We start from the raw sequence: 11,555 nt of genomic DNA on the forward strand, positions 1-11,555 counted from the left end.
TTTTAGGCCAAATTCACAACATGAGGTCATATATCTATACCTGATTTGGCAAAATGTTATGAACGGCGCTTGTCGAGGATGGCTTGGATAGCAAAAAGTTCTTCTGGCCGTGCCATAGATGAGCAAGTTATCAAGGTGTTTTTGGTCGACCTTTGTTTTCGGCTCACATATGGCCGGTTTTAGGCCAAATTCACAACATGAGGTCATATATCGGTACCTGATTTGGCAAAATGTTGTGAACGGCGCTTGTCGAGGATGGTTTGGATAGCAAAAAGTTCTTCTGGCCGTGCCATAGATGAGCAAGTTATAACTATATCACCCTATGTGATAACTATTGCATGAGGAATCGCATCCGGCATAATTATCCATCACTGATCCATTGCCTACGAGCTTTTCATATATTGTTCTTCTTTTCCGTTTCTACTGTTACAACTACTACAAAAACCCAAAAACATTTATCTTTACTTTTGCTACCGCTACCTTTATTATCATACCACTTTTGCTATTAAACACTTTGTTGCAGATACTAAGTTATCCAGGTGTGGTTGAATTGACAATTCAACTGCTAATACTCACGAATATTCTTTGGCTCCCCTTGTGTCGAATCAATAAATTTGGGTTGAATACTCTACCCTCGAAAGCTGTTGCGATCCCCTATACTTGTGGGTTATCAGGCTCCAAGATGGGATCTCGCGGATACAGAAGGTTATGGCGTTGGAAATTGTTTTTCGTTGGGTCCCTGGATGTTTTCGGGGTACGTGGGTATATATAGGAGGAAGAAGTACGTCGGTGGCCGCTCGTGGGGCCCAGGAGATAGGGGCGCGCCCTCCTATCTCCTGGCCGCCTCATTTGCTTCTTGACTTGCACTCCAAGTTCTTCGGATCACGTTCATTCCAAAAATCACGCTCCCGAAGGTTTCACTGCATTTGGACTCCGTTTGATATTCCTTTTCTTCGAAATACTGAAATAGGCAAAAAAACAGCAATACGGGCTGGGCCTCCAGTTAGTAGGTTAGTCCCAAAAATGATATAAATATGTAAAATAAAGCCCATAAACATCCAAAAGGGGTAATATAATAGCATGGAACAATCAAAAATTATAGATACATTGGAGACGTATCAACTACTATGAGAATTAGTAAGGTACACATCTATAACATGTATATGAAATATACCTTTGTTCACTTTGCCATCCTTCTTATCCGACAAATATTTGGGGTAGTTCCGCTTCCAGTGACCATTTCCTTTGTAGTAGAAGCACTCAGTTTCAGGCTTAGGTCCAGCTTTGGGCTTCTTCACGGGAGTGACAACTTGCTTGCCATCCTTCTTGAAGTTCCCTTTCTTTCCCTTTGCCCTTTTCTTGAAACTAGTGGTCTTTGTTTAATCATCAACACTTGATGCTTTTTCTTGATTTCTACCTTCGTTGATTTCAGCATCACGAAGAGCTCGGGAATAGTCCTTTCCATCCCTTGCATATTGTAGTTCATCACAAAGCCTTTGTAGCTTGGTGGCCGTGATTGAAGAACTCTGTCAATGACACAATCATCTGGAAGATTAACTCCCAGCTGAGTCAAGTGATTATGGTACCCAGACATTCTAAGTATGCTCTCACTAACAGAAATGTTCTCCTCCATCTTGCAGCTATAGAACTTGTTGGAGACTCCATATCTCTCAACTCAGGCATTTGCTTGAAATATTAAACTTCAACTCCTGGAACATCCCATATGGTCCATGGCGTTCAAAACGTTTTTGAAGTCCCGATTCTAAGCCGTAAAGCATGGCACACTGAACTAACGAGTAGTCATCAACACGCGACTGCCTACATCAAGGTCATAATTCTTTTGTGCAGCAATGAGGATAATCCTCAAGTTATGACCCAGTCCGTGTAGTTGCTGCCATCATCTTCCAACTTGGCTTTCTCTAGGAACGCATTAAAATTCAAGGGAACAGTAGCATGAGCCATTGATCTGCAACATAAATATGCAAAAACTATCAGGACTAAGTTCATGATAAATTGAATTAATCATATTACTTAAGAACTCCCACTTAGATAGACATCCCTCAAGTCATCTAAATGATACATGATCCAAATCAACTAAACCATGTCCGATCACCACGTGAGATGGAGTAGTCATCAATGGTGAACATCTCTATGTTGATCATATCCACTATATGATTCACGTTTGACCTTTCGGTCTCCAGTGTTCCGAGGCCATATCTGTATATGCTAGGCTCGTCAAGTTTAACCTGAGTATTCCGCATGTGCAAAAATGTCTTGCACCCATTGTATTTGAACGTAGAGCTCATCATACCCGATCATCACGTGGTGTCTCAGCATGAAGAACTTTCGCAACGGTGCATACTTGGGGAGGACACTTATACCTTGAAACTTTAGTAAGGGATCATCTTATAATGCTACCGCCGTACTAAGCAAAATAAGATGCATAAAGATAAACATCACATGCAATGAAAATATGTGACATGATATGGCCATCATCATCTTGTGCTTTTGATCTCCATCACCAAAGCAATGTCATGATCTCAATCGTCGCCGGCTTGACACCTTGATCTCTATTGTAACGTCGTTGTCGTCTCGCCAACTATTGCTTCTACGACTATCACTACCGCTTAGTGATAAAGTAAAGCAATTACATGGCATTTTTATTTCATACAATAAAGCTACAACCATATGGCTTCTGCCAGTTGCCGATAACTTTTACAGAACATGATCATGTCATACAACAACATATATCACATCATGCCTTGACCATATCACATCACAACATGCCCTGCAAAAATAAGTTATACGTCCTCTACTTTGTTGTTGCAAGTTTTACGTGGCTGCTACGGGCTTCTAGCAAGAACCGTACTTACCTATGGCACAAAAACCACAACGGTGACTTATCAAGATTGTTGTTTTAACCTTCATAAGGACGGGTCGCAGTCAAATTCGATTCAACTAAAATTGGAGGAACATACACCCACAAGCCACCTTTATGTAAAACTAGTTGCATGTCTGTTTGGAAACATAGCATGCAATTTCAAAAAATTTCCTACGCTCACACAAGATCTATCTAGGTTATGCACAACAACGAGAGGGGGAGAGTGTCCACATACCCTCGTAGACCAAAAGTGGAAGCGTTTGCTTAACGCGGTTGATGTAGTCGAACGTCTTCTCGTTCCGACCAATTGATTACCGAATGTACGACACCTCCGAGTTCTGCACATGTTTAGCGCGATGACGTCCCTCGAGCTCTTGATCCAGCAGAGGGTCGAAGGAGTAGATGAGTTATGTCAGCATGACGGTGTGGTGAATATGATGGTGATGTGATCCGTGAAGGGCTTCGCCTAAGCACCGTGAGAATATGACGGCAGGCATAAACTATGGAGCGGGCACCGCACACGGCTTGGAACAATTGGTGTGTCCACTAGGGGCGCCCCCCGTATATAAAGGAGGGAGGGAGGGGAGGCCGGCCTAGGCGCGCCCCAAGTGGGAAGGAGTCCCACTTAGACTCCTAGTTGGATTCGCCCCCCTTCTGATACGGAGTATCCCTCGACTACCCGCACCGACACTCCATCACCACCACAAGCACCAAGTGGGCCAATAACAAGAGCACGTGCACGCAACGTCGAGAACGAGGTCACTTCCTTCTTATTCGAGTCTCGTTTGGGTTCATGTGAGAATTGGATTCTACCATCATCGGAAACATTGTGCATGCTTAGGTACCAAGAAGATGATAGTGAGAAGGAGAGGATGGAGACTCAAGTGACCATGAAGCAAGGGAAAGAAGAGAAGGAAGGAGAGAGCGAGAAGAATGAAGAAGGAGGAGAAGGGGCAAAACCCCCTGGACGCCCTGGGTGCCCGGGCTCCTGCCCACCTACAGCCGCGCCCCTGGGTGCCCGGGCCTTGGCTAGCCGGGTGCCCAGCACCCGCTGCCCCGGCCGCTGGGCTCTACCCCGGGTGCCCGGCTGCCCCACCTGGCCACCTCCAGCGCCACCCAGGGTACCCGGGACTTGGGCCCCCGGGTGCCCGGCCACCCGCCAACCGGCCCCTGAGCAGTCCGGGTGCCCGGACCCCTTCGCCCAGCCGCATGTTTTGGCCTTTTGGCCTTTGTACCCCTCTTTGCCAAGCAAACGACTCTGAGCTACTCAATGGACCAAGTAGCTGCCACCAAAATAACACCTCCACTCTCAATGGACCAAGCATGAAAAATAGTGCAAAATAAATAAGACATGAAATATAATATTCCAAAAAAATGGTCGTCACCATAAAAATGATCCCATTAAAAAAATCTCAAAAATCTAAAAACTACTACTCAAAGTGAAAATGATCGTGTTTTACTGAAATTGAACCAACAAAAATTACCGAACAAAAATGCCCACAAAATTAACACATAAAAATAGTTTACAAATATTTCAACAAAATATTATCATACTTTTTAAAAACACTTAAAAGTTCCCCCCAAAACACTACAAACTACAAAAAATATTTCAAAATGTACAACAGAAATAATTAATTTAGATAAAAATATTTTATAGAGAAATGTTCTGATTACATAATTTTTTTAAACAACTCTTCAAATGTGTTACATTTTTAATGAAAATATTAGGTTGTAATAAAAAAGGAAATATTCATGTTCAAAAATAATTTAAATGAAATATAGAAAATGGCAAAAAAGGACCCATGAAGCAAGTTCTGCCACATTTATCACCCGGTGCAACGCACGGGCATTTGTACTAGTATAGATTATTACACTAATAATTTGTGCATTCGAAAATAAATAAAAAATCACGAATTTGAAAAAGACATTTTTTTGAATTTTGAAAATGGTTGATCGTTTATCATTGAAAATAAAATTTTCCATAAATTTGAAAAATTTCCAAATTTTGGAAAAAGTTCCTAAATTGGTAAAGTTTCAAAATTTTAACAAATATTGCAAATTCTAAAATATTTCATCGTTTAGGAAAAATATTGCTGGTATTTAAAAAATTCTCACCAAAATTGAACAAATGTTGACGAATTTGAAAAATGTAACATTTAAAAAAACAAATTGTAAGAAATATCATAAAAATTGTACAAAAAGTTTAAAAGAATTGAAAACAAAATTGTAAAACTTTAAAAAGTTTAAAGATTTTGAAAAAAAGTTTTAAAAATTGAAAAAAAGTAGGCGCATTATAAAAAAAGAAAACATAATAATGAAAGGAAAAAAGGCAAAATGGAAAAAGGAAAAAACGAAAAATTGGACAAAGACCTGGTCCAGAAAAACCAAAAAGGAAAAAAAAGAAAAAAAATGAGTTGGGAGGTTTCTAGAAGCTTCACCAAGCTGAAACGTGTTCCGACTCGTTGCCTAAAGATGGGTCAGCACATTATACGAGGCAAGGAGCAAACGGTTCGGGTTGTGGGCGCTTGTTTATAGAAATGCTTGTCACTCACGACATAAGCACCGAACATGAACGGGGTGGCAGGGTTGCATGCAGAAGATATGAGCAAGAGGAGAATGAGCAGTGGAGGCCGGAACACGGCTTGATGCCCCCCCCCCCCCAAAACGGAGTTTCGTAAGGTGTCTAAATGAAAAAACCCCATCAAACTTTTATCAGTACGAAACTCCTTCCAAATTAGTTTAAGTTTGGCTTTTGGTTTTGTTTCCTTGTAAATCAACGTGTTGCCCAACCCTCCCAATAAAGCCCCGAGCCAAACCCAACCCAACCCATCCCTGCAACAATAGAGTTTCCATCTTTTCTTCTTCTGTCGCCGTGTTTCCTCATCTCTCTAGAGTTACCTCGATCCCTAACTAAATTCGACAGATCTCGCTAGGGTTTCCTCAAGTTGTCGCCGAGGAGGAGAAGGAGGGGGAGGCATGTGGAGGTGATGGTGGGTAGTGGGACTGCTCAGACAAAGGACACAAGAGATTACATATTTAGTGACGTACTTGGAGAGGACGTCCTAGTAGAAGATGAGGAAGGGCGCAGACGAGATGACACGGAGAAGGGGGGGAGGGGGTCGTGGTGGCGATGGGCGACCGGCTGCAACAGAGAGGAACCATGCTAGGCGTTGGGCATGAATAGTGGTTTGGCGGCCACCACGTCAGATCTGGATCCATGGTTGGTTGGTTGGAGAAGGCCGGGGAGGGATGGGGCCGCACGAGATATAGAAAATGGTGTTGTGCAGAGGCAGGTCGCCCGGCGAGTGTTAGATATAGATCGGACGGTCATCGAACTCCTGGTCGTAGCAAATTTGGTCAAAATCCGGTTTGTTTTTGTGTTTTGGGTCCGTTTCCTTCAATTGTGAAGGGTGGATAGCTATCCGTCCACGCGTTGCCTCTGCCTCATCAATAAATAAATACCCACCCGGGCGGACCCAACCAACCCACCCCGCACCCACCAAAGCTCCCAGCTTTTTCCCCTTCCGTCCGTCGCCGCCGCCGCTCCCGTTCTAGGGTTTCGTCTCCCGATCCCCGATCCCCGATCCGGATCCAGCAGCAGCAGCAGCAGCGAGCGAGCGATGGCGGCCGCGGGAGACGCCGGCGAGAAGAAGATGATCACGCTCAAGAGCTCGGACGGCGAGGAGTTCGAGGTGGAGGAGGCGGTGGCCATGGAGTCGCAGACGATCCGCCACATGATCGAGGACGACTGCGCCGACAACGGCATCCCGCTCCCCAACGTCAACTCCAAGATCCTCTCCAAGGTCATCGAGTACTGCAACAAGCACGTCCAGGCCAAGCCCGCCGACGGGGCCGCCGCGGCCGGAGCCGGAGCCTCGGACGCCGCCGCCCCCGCCGCCCCCGCAGAGGACCTCAAGAACTGGGACGCCGAGTTCGTCAAGGTCGACCAGGCCACCCTCTTCGACCTCATCCTGGTATGAATCAATCAAATCCCTCCCTCGATTCGATTTATTATTTATTTATCCCATCCTTTTTGGTATAGATCTGGCCGCCGTTCCCCTTCCGGGGCTCGGATCCAGATTGGTTTGCGCGTATGGCTGCTGTTTAGGTTCGATTGGATGGGCTCCTCGTGCCCTCATCGATGAGGATTCGATTCTATTGGGTTAGGTTAGGGTTTACATACATGATTGTCTTTCCTTTTACTCAAAGGACAGAGATTTGTTATTAGGGTTTACATGATTGTGGTCTGATGTGTAGGTTAGGGTTAATTTGCGATCCATGTTCTTGTAAGCTGGGGAGCATCTAATCTTATTATTATTGTGCCAGTAAATTGTAGTATATGTGAGGTTGTGTTTTTCTATCTTGCATTGTAGCTAAATCACATTATTATGCTAAGATCGAAATTACAATATCATGCATACACTTGCCAATGCATTCTGACAAGTGTTGCAAGAATGAATCTGCTCTTGACTCTGTTTTGTTACACTTATGTTTCTTATCTGAATTTCTTACCCTTTTATGCTCTAGTTACTTCTGAGACCTCAACCTATGTTCTTGGTTTTGAATCAATATGTATTGATTAATGCATTCCTTGTTTTGTGGTTTAGTTTGCCGCAAAGCATCTACATACTGCAATCTGATTAGCTCTGTTATTGTAAATGAATGCTTCTCTCTGACACGCTGTTATTCTTGTTGCCCTTTTGCCCCCCTCTCAGGCTGCCAACTACCTGAACATCAAGGGGCTGCTGGACCTAACCTGTCAGACTGTTGCCGACATGATCAAGGGCAAGACCCCGGAGGAGATCCGCAAGACCTTCAACATCAAGAACGACTTTACGCCCGAGGAGGAGGAGGAGATCCGCAGGGAGAACCAGTGGGCCTTTGAGTAGAGGAGCATCTAGGCGATGCCACCGCCGAGCTGAAAGAACAACGCTTAGTATTCGTCATGTCTGTATTTCAGCGCTCTTCTTTATGTCTGTCGTAATGGGTTGTAATTATCCTGGAGTCTATGAGGTGGTGTCGGTGAACATCTTTGGTCAGTGGTTATGTTTGCGAGAACAAGAAAAACCTATCGTGGTCTGTGGTCATCGCTTGTCAAACTGAATCTTAATCGTCAAGTGGATGCTTTGCTTGGTTACCATCTTCCTGTTCTGATTGTTGCTGTGTTATTTGAGCTTCTTTGTTGAAGCTTAATGTGTTCTCTTCATCTGGATGCTGGTTCTTTAAGATTGGAAACATTTGCAGATTTCTGTTGAGCTAGATTGGCTCTCTTGCAGATTCTGTTTGGTTATATATTTCTGTTGTGCCTGAGAGCAAATAAATTTTTCTGGGCCTCTGATTTCTGAAGATATAGATGATAAGGAAGTGTCTCATTCAGAGGGTGAGGGGCCTGGAGCCACTCATGATCTTGTGGTCTTATCCACCAACTGGCCACAGGCTTGCCTTCCAAAATAGCAGAAAATCCTGGCGCCTCATGTTTGCTTCTCAACCTGATAAGAAAAGCACTACATGTAGCTTGTCACCACAACTTGCATCTAGCTTCTTGTTTCTCCTCCTTGCAGCTGCTCCCCCCTGCTCCAGCCATGGCGAAGCCGATATCGATAGAGGTGTGGAACCCCAGCGGCAAGTACCGCGTGGTGAGCACCAAGTCCATGCCCGGCACCCGCTGGATCAAGCTCCTCACTGACAACGACTGCCGCCTCGAGGTGCCCTGCTCTGTTTCTTTGTTGTTCCTTGCTCTGTTTCATTGCTGTTGCTTGCTCTGTTTGATTGCTATGATGATAACAGATGCTGAATTTTCTTACATGTTGAGCGCGCAGATATGCACGGAGAAGAAGACCATCCTCTCTGTCGACGACATACTGGCACTCATCGGTGATCACTGCCATGGTGTCATCGGCCAGGCAAGCAACCCCAGCTTGTTATTCCTTTCCTTTATGAATTTTCTTGTCGTGGGTTAGGTTACTGTCCTAAAAAGTGTAGTTAAAGTTTCCTAAAAACTGTGGTTATGGTCAAATAAAGTTTGTTATCCTTTTAACAACGCTCTTCTTTATGTCTTGTTTCAAGTATTCAATTAGTTATCAATCTGGATGATGACTTGTGTGGCACAAATTGGCTGCAGCTAACAGAGGACTGGGGGGAAGTGCTCTTCTCTGCGCTCAAGCGTGCCGGCGGGACAGCCTTCAGCAACATGGCCGTCGGTTACAACAACGTTGATGTCGATGCTGCCAACAGGAATGGCATCGCCATCGGCAACACGCCTGTATGTAACACATGGAATTTATTTGACTGACAAGTGCCTTTGATATGATGAATATTGCTCTGAAGTCTGAATCTCGTGATTGCCATGATGAATGGGTGTATGCAGGGTGTTCTTACTGAGACGACGGCGGAGCTGGCGGCGTCGCTGTCGGTGGCGGCTGCCCGGAGGATCGTTGAGGCCGACCAATTTATGAGGGCTGGTCTCTACGACGGATGGCTCCCGCACTTGTGAGTGCTAGACTGCTGTACTATTAATCCGGCTTGATTTATGAGCAGCATATATACATCTATACGAATCTATTTAAGATATGCGGATTGAATGAGATAATGAATGCAGGTTTGTTGGGAACTTGCTCAAGGGGCAGACTGTTGGAGTGATCGGAGCTGGCCGCATCGGCTCAGCTTATGCAAGGATGATGGTACCACTTTATACATCCTCCATATATAAATCTCATCTCAAACTAACCTGTTGAGTATGTATGAGCAATGTAAAACCGACTTCAATTTTGTTTGTGCTAGATTGAGGGGTTCAAGATGAACTTGATCTACTTCGACCTGTACCAGTCCACACGGCTCGAGAAATTCGTCACAGGTAAATTTTATCGATCTGCTAGTAGCTTTATTTGTTCTTGTGTCAGCTATTTATGCATTTGATGTGGATTTAATACATGTGTAATAATAATGTTTATATGATGCAGCCTATGGCCAGTTCCTGAAAGCCAATGGTGAGCAGCCTGTGACATGGAAGAGGGCCTCCAGCATGGAGGAAGTTCTCAGGGAGGCCGATGTGGTCAGTTAATTAGATACAATATGCACTGGGGCATTGCAATTTTCAAAATACAGATAAAAATATTTACATTTGAGATAACTGAACTTTGTTTCTGTTGATGGCAACAGATAAGCCTGCACCCAGTGCTGGACAAGACGACGTACCACCTGATAAACCCTGAGCGGCTGGCGATGATGAAGAAGGAGGCAGTGCTGGTGAACGCGAGCCGTGGCCCGGTGATCGACGAGGTTGCACTGGTGGAGCACCTGAGGGCGAATCCCATGTTCCGTGTTGGCCTCGATGTTTTTGAGGATGAGCCTTACATGAAGCCAGGGCTGGCTGAGATGAAGAATGCCGTCGTCGTGCCTCACATCGCATCTGCATCGAAGGTACGAACTTGTATGATTTGTCGATATATGAACTGGATTCAACTGAAGTGAAGTAATGGATTTGTACATCCATGCCATTGGAATTTCCATGCATCATCTGATGGATTCCACTGTTTGTTTGGTTGACTCCGTGTGCTCAGTGGACGCGTGAAGGGATGGCGACGCTCGCTGCTCTGAACGTGCTTGTGAGTTTCCTTGGATGATGATTGCTTAATCAATCAAGTAGTCCTTATGTTTATTATTGCTAAATTAGTAGGGAGTAGTTGATCACTGATCTGAACCTGATGGAGCAAGTGTTGGGTTAAAACTGACAGGGTAAGATCAAGGGGTACCCGGTGTGGGGGAACCCGAACGCGGTGGAGTCCTTCCTCGACGAGAAGGCGGCGCCGCCCCCTGCCTGCCCAAGCATCGTTAACGCCAAGCAACTCGGTAACTGATATATACATGTCTCTTGCAGTACCCGCCTAGCTCTCTGATCTTAGTGAGCTAAAGACATGTTCTAGCTTGTATTGACTATTGATTGGTGATGTTGGTTGCAGGCCTGCCATCTTCCAAGCTTTAGGCAGAGGCAGAGATGGATGAATCACTGCTACTACTACTACTTGCTAAGATGCTATGCATATATAGCTCCTTCCCAGTATATATGTATGAATGCCCTCATCCTCATGGAGTAGCAGTACTGAATGAATGAATGAGTATATATATCAAGCAAGAGATTTTTGATCAGTTATGCATTTATTATATGTTTCCCTGCCCTGCCCTGACCTTCCCTGCATTACTTATACCCACTGCTTGCTACTCCCTCCGTTTCATAATGTAGTGCCTATAGATTTTTGGAAAAGTCAAAACTTACAAATTTTGACCAAGTTTATGGAGAAAAACATTTACATTTAGAATGCCAAACATATATTATTAGATTCATCTTAAGATGTATTTTCATATTTTATATATTTGACATTGTATATATAAATAGTCTTCTCTATAAACTTGGTCAAAGTTTGTAAAGTTTGACTTTATAAAAAATCTATAGGCACTACATTATGGAACGGAAGGAGTACTAAATTAAGCTTGGCAAATTATGTTGTGATGTATGCTAGATATTATATATGCTGTGATGTATGATAGATATATTATGCTCCAAGGGAATTACACCAGTACTGCATTAGCATCTGCCTGGCTGCCAAAGACTAAGATAAAGATAGCTTTCTTGTTTGTTTGTCTTGATATATTTGTGGACCTTCATTTGTTCTTTTTT

The 11,555-nt window shown here is 44.2% G+C and overlaps 2 protein-coding genes across 2 annotated transcripts; both read left to right on the forward strand.

Annotated features, from left to right (window-relative positions):
- The first annotated feature begins 6,353 nt into the window (after positions 1 to 6,353).
- LOC119345842 (SKP1-like protein 1) lies at positions 6,354 to 8,021 on the forward strand. Its single transcript, XM_037615703.1, has 2 exons — positions 6,354 to 6,855; positions 7,597 to 8,021. The coding sequence occupies exons 1-2, from the start codon at positions 6,502 to 6,504 to the stop codon at positions 7,768 to 7,770; spliced, it is 528 nt and encodes a 175-aa protein (XP_037471600.1). The 5' UTR covers positions 6,354 to 6,501; the 3' UTR covers positions 7,771 to 8,021.
- Positions 8,022 to 8,391: 370 nt separating this feature from the next.
- On the forward strand, positions 8,392 to 11,056 carry LOC119345840 (glycerate dehydrogenase-like). The gene is made up of 11 exons (XM_037615702.1): positions 8,392 to 8,586; positions 8,701 to 8,784; positions 9,003 to 9,143; positions 9,249 to 9,370; positions 9,480 to 9,561; positions 9,662 to 9,734; positions 9,841 to 9,932; positions 10,040 to 10,300; positions 10,441 to 10,485; positions 10,615 to 10,729; positions 10,840 to 11,056. The coding sequence occupies exons 1-11, from the start codon at positions 8,464 to 8,466 to the stop codon at positions 10,860 to 10,862; spliced, it is 1,161 nt and encodes a 386-aa protein (XP_037471599.1). The 5' UTR covers positions 8,392 to 8,463; the 3' UTR covers positions 10,863 to 11,056.
- Positions 11,057 to 11,555: the final 499 nt, after the last annotated feature.

The sequence above is a fragment of the Triticum dicoccoides genome, unplaced genomic scaffold (genome assembly GCF_002162155.2).
Source record: "Triticum dicoccoides isolate Atlit2015 ecotype Zavitan unplaced genomic scaffold, WEW_v2.0 scaffold31216, whole genome shotgun sequence".
In the NCBI taxonomy this organism is placed as follows: Eukaryota; Viridiplantae; Streptophyta; class Magnoliopsida; order Poales; family Poaceae; genus Triticum; species Triticum dicoccoides.